This window comes from Somniosus microcephalus, chromosome 23 (genome assembly GCF_052327205.1).
Source record: "Somniosus microcephalus isolate GS21.2 chromosome 23, FLI_Smic_1.0, whole genome shotgun sequence".
Taxonomy (NCBI): domain Eukaryota; kingdom Metazoa; phylum Chordata; class Chondrichthyes; order Squaliformes; family Somniosidae; genus Somniosus; species Somniosus microcephalus.
In genome coordinates, this window is record NC_141009.1 from 11,973,853 (window position 1) to 11,991,843 (window position 17,991).

A 17,991-nucleotide genomic window follows, 5' to 3' on the forward strand; every position below is an offset into this window, starting at 1 on the left:
CCCAATAAGAAAGTCGGTGAGTGGTATGTTGCACTTTTTAAAAGAGTAACTCTTTCATACACATACTTACGATATTACAGTGGCCTTAATTTTATCCTTGAGTATTTTAAACTTGAAATAATGTTAACCTCCTTAAGGAGTTTTAGAACTGATTTTTGCCCAAGATCTTATCTGATTAAAAAAATTGGTGTGATCTTGCCAGATTTCTTTCTTCACTTTCATAAGTTTAATTTAATTATAGCATATGTTTTCTGGATGCAGAGCATTCAGAGTTTTTCAGTAGTGAAAAAATTACTCCATTTTTAGTCTTACTGCATATTCTATAAATAGCGTGACTTTGTGCATCTTATGCCAAGACCAGTTAATTTTTTTTACAGGAGCTCCTAAATGTAACCTGTTCTCTAACAGAAATGGCCTGTTCAACGGTAACACTTATTCACCACCGGTTATTGTACCTGACATTAATGTTGCTGAAAAACTCTACAATGCGACCATGTGGTTGTCTCTAACTTCTGTAAACCCTGCAGCTGAGGCATTTATATGCCACAAGTAGCTGATGATCCTGGGCGCCATAACTATTTATTTTAAAATATTATGTTCGAGTCCTTCCAATTTTGTGTTTTGTTTTAAGACCCATTGTCTAATAGTGTGGCTTTTTAAGCTGACCAAATGTGTCTCGAAAACCCAATAGGAGGTGAAAGAAATATTCCTTATGTATTCTTCTTTAATCTTCAAGACCGTAACTTTATCAGTTATATCTCTTACCTCAGTATCATAAAAAGAACTGGGGGGTTGCTATTGTGATGCTACTTTTATTGGTGCTGAATTCCATGCAGGAGCTCTTGTCTGGTCTCGAATTAAATCACCTGCAGAGATAAACTCAAATCTATGTGTTGAAGACCCTCCTCAAAGGATTTAGGATGATGCAATTGCTATCTGGTTAGCAGGCTTTTATTTGAGTAATCATTCATTCTCAGTACCTTTTGCAGACTTAATGGAAGATTTGTATGGTCACAGTATGGGACAGACTACCCACCCACATTAGAATGCATACAGGGAAGCTGGCTACCCTGCATGTGTTCTAACCCACCTTTGATCGTATGATGATAAACTGGCTGTTGCCGCATTTAAGTTCCATTCTAAATGGAATTGCATCTTAATTTGGGGAGCAAATTCACGATCAGCAGTATGTTGTATTGCTCCAGGCTGGCAAGGCTTTGGAGTCTACCTAGTAAAATTAAAAAAAAAAAGAGCTGGAAATCTGAAAGAAAAAAATAATGCTGGAAGCACACAGCTGGTCAGTCAGCATCGGTAAAAGGAGAATACAGGTTATGACAGTTCAGCTGTGTACCCTTCATCAGTCTTGCAATGTCGTAGCCTGTTTTCTATTGTTTCTTGTGGACTACCTGATTTACACCATGTCATATATTTTACATGTTCCAAAATGAAATGGTTGTCCGGGATGATACTTACTCCACCTCCCCCAGCTGCTCGGGAATGGGGAGGTCAGTTTGTTGCATCACCACCTGTTCTGGGTGAGATCAGCAAACTGAGCAGCATTCAGTGCATTTTGACATTTTTGTTGGACAGAAATACATTTTGCTTTCCCATCTATATTTACCTTTTCCAGTAATTTGTACATTCTAATTTTTGTTTTAGTTTCTTTTTAAGAGACTTTTTCTGTTATTTTGCACTAAATCTGCAACCATGTGAAAACTGGGATGCTCCTAAATCAGAAGAAAAGTTGCATTCTCAAACAGTATTTACTCCTTTGCCACTTTCTGGTGGATATATGCTTGAAATAGCACTACAGTTGGGAATATTGTGAATATTTCTTAAAAGAATTGACCAATTTGTAAAATTGAACGGTGAGGGAAATATCCTAAAATGCCAAATCCTGCCGTGAACTTCGCTGGCGAGAGGTTTCTTAGTGGTTGGGTGCAGCTCTCCCTCTGACTTGACTCCTCTCCCCCCCCCCCCCCCCCCCCCTCATATGGAGTGGCACCTAGCCTCTGCTCAGTACTGCTCCACAGCAGCACAATAGAGACTAGAAGCTCATTGTGTGGAGGATGGAGACAATGAGCCTGCGCCCTTCCACTTTGTGCGGCTTCCTTTGCTACTTTGGTATATTTTTAAGCATAGTAGTATGTGCACGTAGCACAGAAAGGTACAGCATGGATGAATGTAATCATGGTATCACTGATGGAAGATCTTCCATTTGTTGCACCTGCATGAGCTCAAGTTTTTAAATATTGTTTACATCAAGAATGGGTTGCACAAGGAATGAATGAATTTGCACAATTAAGTGAGAACACCAACCAAAAGGGAAATGACAGTTCGGGCAAAACAATGTGGCTCAAAATTTGATATAGCGGTCTTTTATACTTCGGTGTGGATGGGTTTTAGTTCAGCATTCGTCTCAAATGCTGTTCTTGCCATTTTCCACATTGCTCATGATTTTAATTAAGAATGACGCTCTAATTTGGTCACTGTAAGCTTTTACATTAAGTCTATATTTAAACCAATTAAAGTCACTACATGCCCATTATGTGGTACAGAAGGTCAGACTGGATCTTCAGAACATTGCCTTTTTTCTCTCTCTTCCCCCTGTCACACCCTGCCCCCCCACCCCAACCAAAAATGTTCTTGTAAAACTTAGAAGTACAAGAGCAGCAAAATAGCAAAGTCTGTTGAATATGATCGTTGTTAACCAATTCATATCTTTAATATAAAAGGAATATAATTCTGTAAAAACAATTTAATATTGTGGCCTAATTGGACTGTCTAGAATGGAGTGTTTTATACTTGTTTATCTCTGGTCTGTGTAATGCTCTAACAAGCTTTGCTCCTTGCCCTTTTGGTGTTTGATTTCTAACTCCTTTCCCTGCTTTTTGGGCAGTCTCCTTCAAAATGGTATTGGAAACTGGTGCCCGTAAGTGAGCCACTAACCTTCTACTTCAGTCATATTCCATTCCTTCTAATTCTAACATAACCACAGCAATAAAGAACAAAACATTTTCTGGTATCTATTTGACAGCCATCTATCTAATTACATTTATTTCTGGAAAAGCCATTTTAGGAACTTAGGACTTGAGAGTTGTACAAGCATCTGATTTTTTTTTTTAACCTGGACACACCATTGAATTGCTAGGTAGGCAAATAGAGTAACTAAAAAAAGATCCAAAGCTGAATAAAAGAACCTCTGAATTTAAACTATATATAATGTCATCCCATTTTAAGAGATCAGAAAGAAAGTTTCATTTTCAAAGTGCAGTGCAGTTGGAGGGTATAATCCATTAGAAACAATTGTTTTATATTACAAACACGATGGGCCGGATTTTGTGGTCAGCGGCGAACAAACCGCGCGGTGCCCTCTACGGAGCATCTAGGACCTGTGTGAACAGGGCAAGCAACTGTGCATCTCCTTAACCAATCAGAATCATTATTGAGCAGCGCAGTCTGAACCAGGAAGTGTCAGTTAGAATATTGAAAATAAATAGAGGGAAAGAAGATTGGATTAAGAGAGAGAGATAAGAGACAGAAAGAAAACGTTGGAGATTTTTTAAAAACAAAATAACTAACAATAATTAATATCTGAAGGAATAAGACTCCACACTTGTAAAAGTTAATTTTCAGCGCCAGAGGGGTTATTTGGGAGAAATTAAGACTTACCACTTAAGTCTTAATTTCTTAATTAAGACATCCAAGAGATTTGGATGTCCTTGTGCAAGAAACGCAGCAAGCTAGCATGCAGGTACAGCAAGCAATAAGGAAAGCAAATGGCATGTTGACCTTTATTGCAAGGGGGTTGGAGTGTAAGAGTAAGGAAGTCTTGCTACAATTGTACACGGCCGTGGTGAGACCACACCTGGAGTACTGTGCACAAATTTGGTCGTCTTATCTAAGGAAGGATATACTTGCCTTGGAGGCAGTGCAACGAAGGGTCATTAGATTGATTCCTGGGATGAGAGGGCTGTCCTATGATGAGAGATTGTGTAGAATGGGCCTGCACACTCTGGAGTTTAGAAGAATGAGAGGTGATCTCATTGAAACATACAACATTCTGAAGGGGATTGACAGGGTAGATGCTGAGGTTCTTTTCCCCTGGCTGGAGTGTCTAGAACTAGGGGGCATAGTCTCAGGATAAGGAGTAGGCCATTTAAGACTGATGAGGAGGAATTTTTTCACTGAGGGTTGTGAATCTTTGGAATTCTCTACCCCAGAGGGCTATGAATGATGAGTCTTTGAGTATATTCAAGGCTGAGATAGATAGATTTTTGGATTCCTAAGGGAATCGAGGGATATGGAGATCGGGCAGGAAAGTGGAGTTGAGGTCGATGATCAGCCATGATCTCATTGAATGGCGGAGCAGTCTCGAGGGGTATGGCCTACTCCTGCTCCTAATTCTTATGTTCTTGCCATGCAGTTAAAGGGTACTTGCACTGGAATGGACAAGCCCTAACTTTTTCTGGCGAGTTTAGTTCGTATATATTGGGTAAGTACAGCAACTTTGCCTTGAATGTATTTGAATGGTGAGTCAGACGGCGAGATACTGTTATCGCGCAGTTTTTGGAGGAGCAGGATATCTTGGACAGCAGCTTCCGGGTTTAACTGCGCAAGTGCGGTCGCTGGAAGTTGCTGTCCAATATACGTTTTAATAACGGTGAGTGCTGTTAGCGTCACCGCTATTTCTACCGCAAAATCCGGGCCAATGTACTTTCCTATCTGTAACTATTAGCATTTGTCACTTACACAGCATGGGCTTCATGTTACATTGTTCAGACTGGTTTCATTGATCGGAAGGTGGTTTGTTGTTTATTGCTGAAAATATTAGGACACCAGAGAATGTCATTGGGCTTTCAGAAATGATCGCTTGAGAAATACAATGATGTTCTTTGCTATTTTTTTTTAAACACTGAGGGAAAGCATGTTCTATTTTATGCTTTGGATGTAGTGTGTAAAATTAATATAATATACAGAGGGGAGAACATTGAATTTACAAATGAGGGCGTTGTGAATCTTCTGGAATATTCAGTAGATCCTTTGCCATATGTGTATTCAGACTACAGAACTGAAGCCTATTGCTAGGTATCAGGTCGTTTCATTGTGGGATGTGCATGTGCTTAAATCCTCTTATTCAGCAGTGTCCTTTTCATCATCTTTGTTGCGGACATGGAATCTTTCAGCAGGAAACTCCTAGGGACTGTCAAAAACCCTCGTAATTACTCCAAAGGAAAGTACAGATGTTATAAAAACGAGAGCAGTTAAAGTGTAAAAATATAAAATAAGACAATACCAGCAGTCTGCTGTGGCCTTTGTATGGTAAACTATGCAGAAAACAATGTTGTTTTTCAAATTAAGGCAGTTGATCTGATCCCTGTTTGTACAAAATACTAAACATGGAAAGTATATCTGGTGAATATAGTGCACTTACTAACAGTGATCAGTTATTCTCCAAATCTGAGGATCAGTATAAAAGTCTCTTTCTCCCCCCCCCCCCCCCCCCCAAACCCCTTCTCTGTCCATTTCAAAACTGCACACCTCCTGCCTCTCCCCCTCCCCACTCCCCCTTATCCACACAAATACTTTAAGTTTGGGTAAGCAGGAAGATTTTTGACATTCCCTTACTGCTTTCTGCATGTCTTTCCATCTTTCACAGTCTTTCCTGTCTTCTGTTTGTGTTAGTGTGATCTGATGCATGCCATAGCCCACTGCATGTTGGAACCAGAAGAATATGCTCGGGTGGTACAGTATGCTTCTTCTTCTCTCCATAAAATACAAAGCACATGTTTTTTAACTGAAACCTCTGGCTTTAAAATCCTGAATTTTGCAGTAGCTACAGTAAATGTGTAACCAACCAGCGCAGCCAAGATTTTCATATTAGTGAAAATTAATGCATGATTTACACAATTTCTGAAAAATTACTGTGGGACTGGAATAATCCTGCCATTTTTGAAGTGTTCTCTCCTTTGCGCCAAGTAAAAATTGTTATTCAAAATTCGTTAAACCAGTCCCGTTGCCCTATTATCAGTTATTGAAGCTCTGATTTATCACAGTGGGTTTAAAATAATAATTGTATGTTTCATTGGTACCCCATTGTCACATCATTGTCTTTCATCCAAGAGCAGCAAGCCACGTTGGTGCAAACATTTATAACCTTATTTTAACACTTTATAATGCATCTTTATGTCATTTAAATGAGGTTGCAAAATAAGCATTAAAATAGATACGTATAACAGATCAGTTAATTTATGTATCTACAGAAAGTCTTGCACAGCTGGTCATGCATTTATAAGGATTTGGTTGCATGCGCACTTTTTGAACTTCGTTTTTTCAGAAGCAGTGGTATAACTTTTACTAAAATTATTCATATCTGTAATTTTTTTTTAAAAAGATCCGTTGAGTCAATTTAGAGTTTAACATCCAGTTGCCTAGCATCGATCCTTGCAGTTTGCTTATGTACTCTGTAGCATTCTAACAAGCCAACAGTCGCACTAACGGCAGTTTCCACTGTTAAATCACACATGATTCCTGTTAGTGGTTAATTACAGACTCAAAGATAATTATTTGGAGCTCTGGGCTAAAGCTCAAGTTTAGTCATGAAATGATATGCTTTTAAAAATAGCTGCAAAAATCTGTTAACTTTAAATAGCCTTTTGGGTTCATTATTTCTTGAGAATTTTTCTTTGAAATATGGGTGCAGAGCAGGTTGGCACTGTTGAGTCTCCGTAGCTCCATCAAGCCAGGAGAGATGAATTAATAGGTGCACGTCAAATAATGCCATCAATGAAGCAGGCTAGGTTAACGACATCTCACAGATACGGAAACTCCTCACGCTTGTCAGCAGCTTCTCCAGGCTAATGATATTGGCATTTGCTGCTTAAATAAAATTTCAAGAGAAATATGTGAAAATTGGTCACATCAATTTCTTCTGTTTGAAAGAGCAAATGATGACAGAACTTGCTCTCTGAATTTGGTGCAGTGATTTCCACGATTAAAAATCTTTTACAAAAGCAAAATACCGTGGAAGCTGGAAATCTGAAATAAAAACAGAAAATGCTGGAAATACTCAGCAGGTCAGGCAGCATCTGTCGAGAGAGAGAAACAGAGTTAACGTTTCGGGTCGATGAGCCGTTGTCAGAACTGTTCTGATGAAGGGTCATCGACCTGAAACGTTAACTCTGTTTCTCTCTCTACAGATGCTGCCTGACCTGCTGAATATTTCCAGCATTTTCTGTTTTTATTTAAAATATTTTATGTTTCCCCTCACTTATTTTGGTTTGAACAAGTATTACTGTGTTGTGCTATTCAGTTTTTTTGAGTAAATGTGACTTTTTAATTTGGCTGATATTTGGATGATCCATTCTCCTTTGTGCTCTAAACCTTTGGGATCTTGTCATTGGAGTTGTAAAGGAGCGAAAACGAATGTGCTGCTGCTGTCAGCATACCATTTTTGTGTTCTTATGCACTTGTTGCATCAATAAAAGGCTATAACTTCACTGCCCTTTCTAAGTGGTCAGTGTAATCAGCATGATAGGTCATAACTATAAAAGGTGGCTTATAGCAAAATAGCTAACCCTGATTCTGGCCAAGTAGTTCACATCCAATGAATTACTTTTGAAGTACAGTCACGGTTAAGTGGGCAAATGCAGGAGCCAGTTTGTGCTCAGCTAGATCAATCGGTAAATGAGAGAGTTTTTGGGGGTTACTGGTTGAGGGAAGAATATTGGCCAGGATGCTGGGTGAACTCCTTGCCCATCACTGTCGGAGAACTTTTTATGCCCACCTGAACAGGCAGGTGGGCCTCCGTTTAATGACTCACCTGAAAGATAATGCCTCCAGTACTACACTGAAGTGTCAGCCTAGATTATGTGCTCAAATCCTGGAGTGAGGCTTGACCCCCATGTCTTTCTGATTCTGAGGCGTACCAACTGAACTATGCTAACATCTATGATAGCAAAATACTGCAGATGCTGGAAATCCGAAATAACAACAGAAAATGCTGGAAAAACTCAGCAGGCCAAGCAACATCCGTGGAGAGAAATTAGAGTTGACGTTTCGGGTCAAAACCAACATCTAAGCTGTACATTGGTGTACTACACCAATAGGCCTGCATTCTTCTTTATGTAGTTGAAGGACTGAGTTTTTCCAATATTTTTTTAAAAAGGGAAGTGTTAAGAGTAGAATAGAAATTTGATTGCATCAGGTCAGCAAATAACAAGGAATTTAACTTACACAAAGGACTTGGTCTGTCAAACCCTCCCTCAGCTATACTTGTAAAGAGGACTACGTATGGAATATTGCAATAATTTATTAAAATAGCTGATCAGATTGCCACAAACAAATTTTACACATTGTGATTCCAGGGTTAAAAAAAAATCTCATTAAGGGTGTACACTTCTAATTCGAAAATATATATTGGCAATGTTGATGTAAATAAACTGGCCTGATTGTATTTTGTGGGAAACGGGGTGAAGGAAGATTCTCATTTGACCAAGCTCAGTCACGCACTTGCTGATGCAATCATTAACAAAATAGCATCTGCCAGCATCATTGGGGTTGAACAATACTTGCTGGTAGTTTGTTTTAAAGCGGTTAATAGTTTTTCTTCTTTGAGGGTTGTTTGGTGATATGCTTTTGTTATTTTATTGAAATTTCCTTTTAAATGTCTTGTGCGTCTCATTTCTGCATAAAGCACTGCTTGAATATTTCCCTGTGGCAAAATTCATTGTATTGGAATCAAACGTGTCAACTTTCTGCTTTCCTCATTCCATTTTGCCGATAACAGGAATCCTCTGTGCCACCTAACAGTTCTGGAATGTCCATTATGCAAAACCAGACCCAAGTTGGCTTGTAAGAAAGTTAGTCCGTAGACTCCATTTTTTGGCGACACATGTTTAGAAATTTTTTTATACATGATTTCCTTTATTGCAAAACCTTCTGAATATGTTCACCTAGATAACCTCTTGCATATCCTTAGTATTATGTTAATTAAACAATCTACTGGGAAAACACTTGTCCAGAAAGAGCTTAGGACTGGTGAAAGGAAATCCTGAACCGATAAGATCAGCTGGTCTTTGCAATAAAGACGTTTCTTGGGGAGGGGATAGAATACGGTACCATCTAAGCTACAACATTAATATATAGTGACTGCTGCAATGCTTTTTTTTAAACTTCTCTTCATTTTTGTGTCAGGTCCGTTATCGACGAGATCACCCCTTGAACAAGCAGTTGCCATTTTTCCCTTTAATGGAGGATTTAATGAGGGATGTCTGTGATGGCTGTTCACTTCTGGCAGTTATTCACTACTACTGCCCTGAGCTCATGAAATTGGAAGGTATTTGTGTTTAAAATTATGCAGTATACTTAGTTTATATCTTTTTCTGCTGTTCCACAGTGCAGTTGTACCATTCAATTTTGCAAAATCACATTCTATCTAAATATACTTAACTAATTGTGCCTTCAGTATTTATTTACATATAAAAAGCTTAAACCACACGTTGAAACCATTTCAGTATTCTCAAGTATTGTCATTTAATGCCTTCTTTATGGATTTATCCTTGTGTACAATAGGATACATGTTGAGAACTGGAGGTTTATGCAAATTAAGAGTAGTGTTGGTGTTCGAACTCACACTAGTTATGAATCATGAATTATTTTGTATAAACCACCAGTTCTAGTGTTTATCCTGTTTATACAGTATGTTTCATTTTACACTTAATTTTTAATTTTTTTTTACTGCTTTTAGCTAGTCTTAGTAACGGAGTTGAGAAGTTGCAGAGCTGAGCACATGGTGATGTGGCAAAGAGGCAAACATTGGGGAAAGAAATCTTAAGCAAACGTTCAGATGGAATACACAAGCAGTTAAAAATGAAACCACTTCTGTCCCCATAGTTTGACAAAAGTAATCCCTTGTTGGCTCGAGAGACAGAAGCCATCGGTTTTACATGTTTTGTATTTAGCAATAATCTTAACTGCAAACTAATTAAAAGTACTAATTCAAAAGCAAAATACTGCAGATGCTGGAAATCTGAAATAAGAACAGAGAATGCTGGAAATACTCAGTAGGTCAGGCAGCATGTGTGGAGAGAGAAACGGAGTTAATGTTTCAGGCCGATGGCATTTCGTCAGAACATCAAGTTCTAATTAATGGCCGACAGTAATTTTCTAAAGCCGAGATGGTGATATGCAAGTTGAAGATGAGCAACATTTATGAATCATTCATTGTCACTTACTGTTTCCAAATGGCAATAAATGTCTGAGATACAGGAGCAAATATTTATTTTGAATCATAAAATTATGCAGCAAAATTTAGCGAGCAGTTGCTTATGAAAATCTATTCAAGATCGAGTTATGAAGGGAGATTTTTTTTTTTGGAAGTTAGGCTTAAAAAAAATGTAAACCCAACTGTTGCCTTACTAAAGAGATGGTAAAGGTCCCCAGAACATTTCATAGAACATAATATATACAGAGCCCGTCTACAATAGCTTAAACCCTGAGTACCTGTGCCTATTACCATCCAGTATCTTTTTGTATTTTTTTTTATTTGTTTTTTATGGGATGTGGGCGTTGCTGGCAAGGCCAGCATTTATTGCCCATCCCTATTTGATCTTGCGAAGGTGGTGGTGGGTCGCCTTCTTGAACCGCTTCAGTCTGTGTGGTGAAGATACTCCCACAGTGCTGTTAGGGAGGGAGTTCCAGGATTTTGACCCAACGACGATGAAGGATCGGCGATGTATTTCTAAGTCAGGATGGTGTGTGACTTGGAGGGGAACTTGGAGGTGGCGGTGTTCCCATGTGCCTGCTGCCCTTGTCCTTCTAGATGGAAGAGGTCGCGGGTTTGGGAGGTGCTGCCGAAGAAGCCTTGGCGAGTTGCTGCGGTGCATCTTGTAGATGGTACACACTGCAGCCACGGTACGCCGGTGGTGGAGGGAGTGAATGTTTGAGGTGGTGGATGGGGTGTCAATCAAGCAGGCTGCTTTGTCCTGGATGGTGTCGAGCTTCTTGAGTGTTGTTGGAGCTGCACCATTCCAGGTAAGTGGAGAGTATTCCATCACACTCCTGACTTGTGCCTTGTAGATGGTGGAAAGGCTTTGGGGAGTCAGGAGGTGAGACAAAAATCATGATGTAATAAGTGTGGAAAAACTTTAATTGCAAGAAGTGGGGTAAAACTGAAGAATCGTTCCAGGTCGCTAAAACTTTCTAAGCAAGCAAATCACTTCATTCATCTTTGATCCCAACTTTTCAATGTGTGAGACTCCCTACAAATATTGACTTGCTCTCAGAGACCCCTTTGTCCCAGATTCCAAAAGAAAGCATTACGTGTTTCAAAGGAAAACGGTGCTGTCATTGTAGAAAACATTTTTATTAGTATGCACTAGAAATAACACTCTAGTAAGTGAACAAATATTGAAAAAATAATAGAATTCAGAACTGCCCAGACAGACAGGAATCTGAAAACTCCATGTGCCCCATAGGATGCAGTGCATCTAGTTTGAAAAGAAATGTCTTCGAAGAGCAGTAACATTCATTTATTTTCAGCAAGGGTCTATCACCCTTGAATAAAAATCTTCTGAAAAGATTTTAAGTTGATATTGTGGCGGAGCCACCAAGGGTCTCAGAACAATTGGTAATAATCCCTTTTAACTACAGTGTAGTGCAACCGCGGACTGCACCTTTAAACTGCCTGTTAACTACTGTATTGTGTTTTCCTGCACTCCACGTGATGACGCCGATCACGTGACCGCCAGTGGCGCGAAGAACGCGATGACGTCAGCTTCCAGAATCTTCCAGTAGTCGCCGAGTGCCCAGCAAGCTGATTAGACCTGTGTACCGTTTCTCCTGTAGTTTCCCTGTTAACTTCGTTGTTCCTTAAAACCTGTTGATTTGATTCATCGAGTCGAATACCTTATTCAGATAGGAACCTCTGTTCCTACAATATAGTATTGATGACTATTGTCAACAGTGTAATCTAAAAAGAATATTGTGTACAGAAATTAACCTGTTCTTGTTTCTTAAAGACAGGATTATTTTAACATCAAGTTGACTGGTTTAAATGGGTTTCTTTTTGTCATTTGTTTTTCTTTGTAGACATTTGTTTGAAGGAAGTGACTTCAATTGCAGACAGCTTGTACAATATTCAGCTCCTGATAGATTTTTCCAACCATTATCTGAACAGAAGTTTCTATCTCACGCTAGAAGATATGCTGTATGGTCCTTTAGTGCTGAAGGTAAGATCTAGTTAAGAATCCCATTTAATTAGACATTTAATTAAAGTAGCATGATTGTATCTATACATACTGAGGCAGTACTTTCAGCAGAAGGCACTCCCTCCCATCCCCAGGAATATCGATGTACCTTTTTATGTCTGTGTTCTCTGGATGTGGGCAATACTGGCAAAGCTGTATTTTTATTGTATATGCCCAGTTGCCCTGAGAGACTGGTGGTGGGCTTTCTCTTTGAACCACTTGTAATGCTCCCACAATGCTGTGCGTTATTTCTGCCCCGACAGCAATGAAGGAACGACGGCAGTGTATGTCCAGGTCAGGATTGTGTGTGACTTGAAGGGGAACTTTGAGGTGATCGTGTTCCCATGATGTTGCCGCTGTTGTCCTTCTTTGTAGTAGAGGTCACAGTGCTCAGATGTGCTGTTGAAGCAGGCTTCGTGGGTTGTTGCAGTGCATACTGCTGCAACAATGCATCATTGTTGGAGGGGGTGGATACTGAGTCCAATGGAAGGCTGCCAATCAAGCAGATTGCTCTGTCCTGAATGTCGTGCAGCTTCTTCTGTTGCAGCCGCTCCCATCCAGGTGAGGGGTCAGGAGTGAGCCGCTTGCGACAAGAGTAGGTTGCCTCGCCCCTGCTCGGGGCGCCTTGGTGATGTAAAGTTATCTTTTCCCATAGTCGGTAATTCTATGGTATCCTTACAGAATATAATAAAACAAATTATATGCGTGTATAACATGGCTTTCTTTTTTTTAGCCTAATGTTATGGTGTTCATCGCGGAGTTATTCTGGTGGTTTGAAGTAGTGAAACCTGACTTTGTGCAGCCAAGGGAAGTTCAAGAAATCAAAGATGGTAAGTTTTTAAAGAGATTGACCCTTCTGCATTCTCTTCCTCTTGTTTCAAAGAATGTAAATTATCCATAATCATTGCGGTATAGCAGTTTAGACTGAGTGGCATTTTCTTGGGATCACCTGCCAATTTGTGTGCTTAGTCTTTGGTCAAGCCAGAGGTTTATTACAGCTGTTTGTTCTGGGTGGAAAATGTGCAAAATATTCCGAGCTTAAATGTCTAAGCAGATTACATAATTTCATAATGAGAGTTTTTTAACTTGATCTCAGACTTTTGGGCTTCAGCCTAATTCTAAAGGAGAAAGGTTCCCAAGTATATGGTAATATTGTATCTGCATTCTCAATTCAGCTAAAACACTCCTACAACAGAAGAGCTCTCGCCCCCCTCTTCCGATTTCCAATGCAACAAAGCGGAGCTTTATGGTCAGTCCAGCAAATGGTCCAGGTGATGTGACAACACCTGTTCCACAGAGCAGCCCAGAGATTGGAACCAGGTACTGCCTGCATCCTGAAGAGTTTGTGTAAGTCTGTATCTGTCTGTCCTCTCCATCTTGGCATGTCCTGCAGCAACTTTGTTTTCCAACATGGGTGTACAGTGTTATCTAAAATCATATGGGTAATTCTGTTCGATCTACTTTTCTGTGCTGTTAATCATATCTGGACTTGTGTTTGCAGTTTTATGATATGTAGCATTTAAATGAAAAACTTGTCAATAGTTATAATAACTAGAATGCATGGAAGAATTAAAGATCTAAATCATGTTTCCATCTTTCATCAAATCTGACTATTTATACTTTGTGCTTAAAAAAAAAAAGCAACTAAAAACACTTTTGACAATTTGATCTTTTTTTATATAGTAAAGGAAGCCCTGCCTTCGGCCCATCCCACCCGCTATTGCCTTTGAGACAGAGGCAGTATAAATCCCCTCTGTCAAGTGAAGACAGCCCAGGTAAGATGGTTGCAGAGGATACAAGCTGGAGAATGTACTAGAGAGCATAAGTAGATGAATTTTAGAAATGCTAGTTTCCTTGGGGGGGTTGGGAGGTGAGTGCGGAAGACCGAGGGAATGCACTGGTGGCCAAGCTGAATATTTAATGCAGTATCAACCAGCTAATTTTGTAATTGCTTTAATTGCCTACTGTAAATTACTTGTCTGTTTTCCCACTGTATGCAGGCACTTGGAGCTGTAAATCATGCATTCCAAAGTTTAACAAAAAAATTCTAAATGGATTACTATTTTCATGCAGTATACTCTGTCAATGATTTTGATCATTTCAAAATATCTTGGTTATTTACATTGTTGTAATCACAGAAGACTGAGGCACAAGATGAAGGAAAGTTTTTTTTTCCCAGTGCAAAAGTTAATAGTTTCACTTTAGGTTATCATTTGCTTTTCTAAAGTTATTTTTAAGGCCGTTATAAGGTACAGCATGACCAGCTTTCAAACCTGAGGAATTTATTTGTAGGTATAATTTTGATGCTGGCCAGATTTAAATTGACATTTTGTTAGAATTTGATACAAGTACCCAGACTGTCAAGTGGATGTCTGTCTGACTTTATTTTTATTTTATTTCCTCATCAGTTTCCCCCCCCCACCCTCCCCTGCTCCGTTCCTGAATGTGTTGATCTTTATTAGGGTATGGTCCCAGAGGTACTGGTTGCCCTCTGGTACATCATCCAAGTGGTAATTAATTATGTGTGAGCCTCAATAATGTGTTTAATCAGGCTATTCAACCACAAGGGCATCAGAGCTGAGCCCACACTGTCCTCCCATGTACATTATCAGCAGGCGTTGCTGGATAGCAGTGAGCAGTGTGGACTCTGCCTGCTTCTGTTTCCTTCCTCCCTCCCCAAAATTCAGGAGTACACTCCTACCCCCATCCTGGCTGAGACCCCACAGACTTGGGATTGAACCTGGAAGCCCCCCTGACTGTACTCATCAATAAAGTCTTTCAGTCATCAGCAGAGCAATATGTCTGAGCTTATAAATAATAAATTATATCCAAAATAGTGACAAATCTTAACTGAGGCCAATAAAGATAATCTGCAGGTAACAAAAAAAAATTCTACTGTGTTGTTTGCCAAGTTTAAATCATTTAAACATTCTTTAACCAAAAACTATAACATAGTTATTTCCTTTTTTAGTTATGATATACAGTGGGATCAGACACTTTGATGTAATTTAATTGATTACTTTGGTTTTGTAGTAATTTCTGTATTTAATCTACTTTTGTGTGTATTTTGATTGGGGACTAAGTATTTTCCTCAATACTCATTTCCTGGTTATTCACCAGCAGTGTCAATGTGTCAGGCAGAGAATCTGTTCCCAGGCCATCACCAATCCTACTGTTAGGCAGCCAAAGAAAGAGTTCCTCTTCAATGCCACCCCTCGTCCCCTTTGCACTGTTGCCTTGAACCCCATGGTCCTCACCATTTCTTTTCTCTCTCCTTCCCCCCCCCCCCCCCCCTCCCGCCGGAAGCGTGCACGTTTGTGTGCAATATTTAACGTGTTTCAAATGTAGTCCGAGATATTTTGGCTATAAGTTAAATTGGTGAAATAAATTGAGTAGACAGAATAAAAAGAAAGAACGACTTGCATTTATATAGCGCCTTTCACGACCAGCAGATGTCTCAAAGCGCTTTACAGCCAATGCAGTACTTTTTGAAGTGGAGTCACTTGTAATGTGGGAAATGCGGCAGCCAATTTGTGCACAGCAAGCTCCCACAAACAGCAATGTGATAATGACCAGATAAACTGTTTTTTGTTATGTCGATTGAGGGATAAATATTGGCCCCGGGACACCGGGGATAACTCCCCTGCTCCTCTTCGAAATAGTGCCATGGGATCTTTTACGTCCACCTGAGAGAGCAGACAGGGCCTCGGTTTAACGTCTCATCTGAAAAACGGCACCTCCGACAGTGTAGCACTCCCTCAGCACTGCACTGGAATGCCGGCCTAGATTTTTGTGCTCAAGGCCATGGAGCGGGACTTGAACCCACAACCTTCTGACTCCGAGGCGAGTGTGGTACCAACTGAGCCACGGCTGACACAAAATAAACAAAAAATGCCCCATATTCAGAGTCCAGCCTGAATATCTTCAAAAGAAATTGTGCAGTAATGAGTTTTATTTGCACTGTTGACATTCTTTTTATTTTTAATGTTTAGATACTCGACATCGTTCGAATTCCCTAACTCGTGTTGACGGGCAGCCAAGAGGCTCAGTATTGGCTTGGCAAGAAAGGAAACCAAGGTAAATAATGTCATTTGTTTACTTTATTAGTTGATGTTTGTCTTGATTAAACCTATAGGTAAATGGTACTTCTATGATTTAATGATACAGGATTTTGTATAAAATATGAACAAAAGGCCACAACAACCAGAAATGTCAAATAATTACAGTTAACCAAAGTTTTATTCTATTACTTGTTTTTAAAATTTGTCACCTAGTCATCACTCTTTCTTGCATTCTGCCCTTGAGTTAGCCTTATTCATCTTGGCTCTTCTAAAAGGGTGAAATAGTCCAGACTGGGTATGGATGCTATTAAGGCATCCCTAATGGCTCAGCAAGTTTATCTAGTAGCTGAACCATATCGACCAGACAAGAGCCGAGTTAGCTGCTGTCAGTCTTGGGGGTAGGCGTGCCATAATTGGCCTCAGTGCCCATATGTTCAGGAGACTAAAGTCAGCACGAGTTTCCACTTCAGATTGCTGTTCAGCGACTCCTGCTGGAAGTGCAGGTGTGCGCACATTGAGAGAGTACAGGATTAGACTCGGCCGTGGTGCCCCTGTGGTTGAACAGCCTGCCAGTGGTCAATGCCAAAATGTAATACGTAGATCAGTGTGAAATGTAAAAGTTAAACTAAAGATCTGCAATGCTGCCTTCTCATCCCTTGATAACATGCTTTCACTTCTCATCCTTCGATTTTAAAGAACATGCTTTCAGTGACCAGTTTATGCTCTCTGGAATAATGGTAAATTCACACCACACTAAATAAAAAATGCCCAATTCTATTGCTGTAGGACAAGACTGGCTAAAATATGACACGCATAGAACTGCTGTGTAACAAAGCAATTTTGCACGTGTGTTTTTGAAAATTGGGCATGCTTAGTTTGCAGTTTGCATTCATAGGGTTGGAGTTTAATGCATGTTTGTCTTGTGACATTTTGATTGCTTTAGGAATGATTTCTACAACTTCAGCATTTTTTTAGCGAGGAGATTTTAATGCATTCATTTCTAGTTTAAAGCAGTTAGTTACAAGGGGAGAGGAAGCATGTAGGTTCACACTTTTTTATTTTGAGAAAATATTCTTAACTTGATACTGAATTTTTAAATTGCTGATGGCTGTAGGGTCAGCAGTACTGTTAATGTACAACTACAGCAAGTCACTTGGTGTTTGAGCCACAGAGTATATAGATAGACTCTTATTGTGAGATCTAACATGGCAGATATCCAGCACCCAAGTGGTAAGCAAGGCTAATAAAGATTTCTCCAAACAGCTCCACTAGCCAAAGTAATTACCGCTGATAATTACTATAGGTGGGGCAATTTCCTCTTTCCTGTAACACAGGCATTCTCTTTAATCTAGATGCCATAAACAAATCCTGAGATGCATTAATTTTCAACTTCATTTGGTATTTGTCACTCACTAGTTCCAGTATATTGTTATACACTACTAACCCATTTCCAAAAGGTGCAACTTATAAATCCAGTTTTGCAGCAGACTTTTATTTCTGTCTTCTGGCTCCCTCTGCAGCACGCAGTGAGCAAAACGAGCATGCTCCATGGATTTGTGAAGGTGAAACATGTTCCCAAAAGTCCCAGTTATTCACACAACTACGGCTGAAACAAAAGGGCTGTCATTAACCAGTTCAAAATCTTAGTTTTGACAATTTGTGTATTTCCTATCTGTATAATA

General features: G+C 39.6%; 1 protein-coding gene across 5 annotated transcripts in view; it reads left to right on the top strand.

Moving 5' to 3' along the window:
• camsap1b (calmodulin regulated spectrin-associated protein 1b) overlaps window positions 1-17,991 on the top strand; it is a 129,133-nt gene that overhangs the window by 82,361 nt on the left and 28,781 nt on the right. Inside the window, exons 5-12 of one of the 5 annotated variants that reach the window (XM_085965388.1) lie at window positions 2,900-2,932; window positions 5,686-5,745; window positions 9,196-9,337; window positions 12,091-12,230; window positions 12,982-13,078; window positions 13,424-13,595; window positions 13,932-14,023; window positions 16,241-16,325. In XM_085965388.1, coding sequence (XP_085821514.1) covers window positions 2,900-2,932; window positions 5,686-5,745; window positions 9,196-9,337; window positions 12,091-12,230; window positions 12,982-13,078; window positions 13,424-13,595; window positions 13,932-14,023; window positions 16,241-16,325 — 821 coding nt within the window. The remainder of the gene's footprint in view (window positions 1-2,899; window positions 2,933-5,685; window positions 5,746-9,195; window positions 9,338-12,090; window positions 12,231-12,981; window positions 13,079-13,423; window positions 13,596-13,931; window positions 14,024-16,240; window positions 16,326-17,991) is intronic. The other 4 variants (XM_085965386.1, XM_085965385.1, XM_085965384.1 and 1 more) reach the window with 4 other exon arrangements.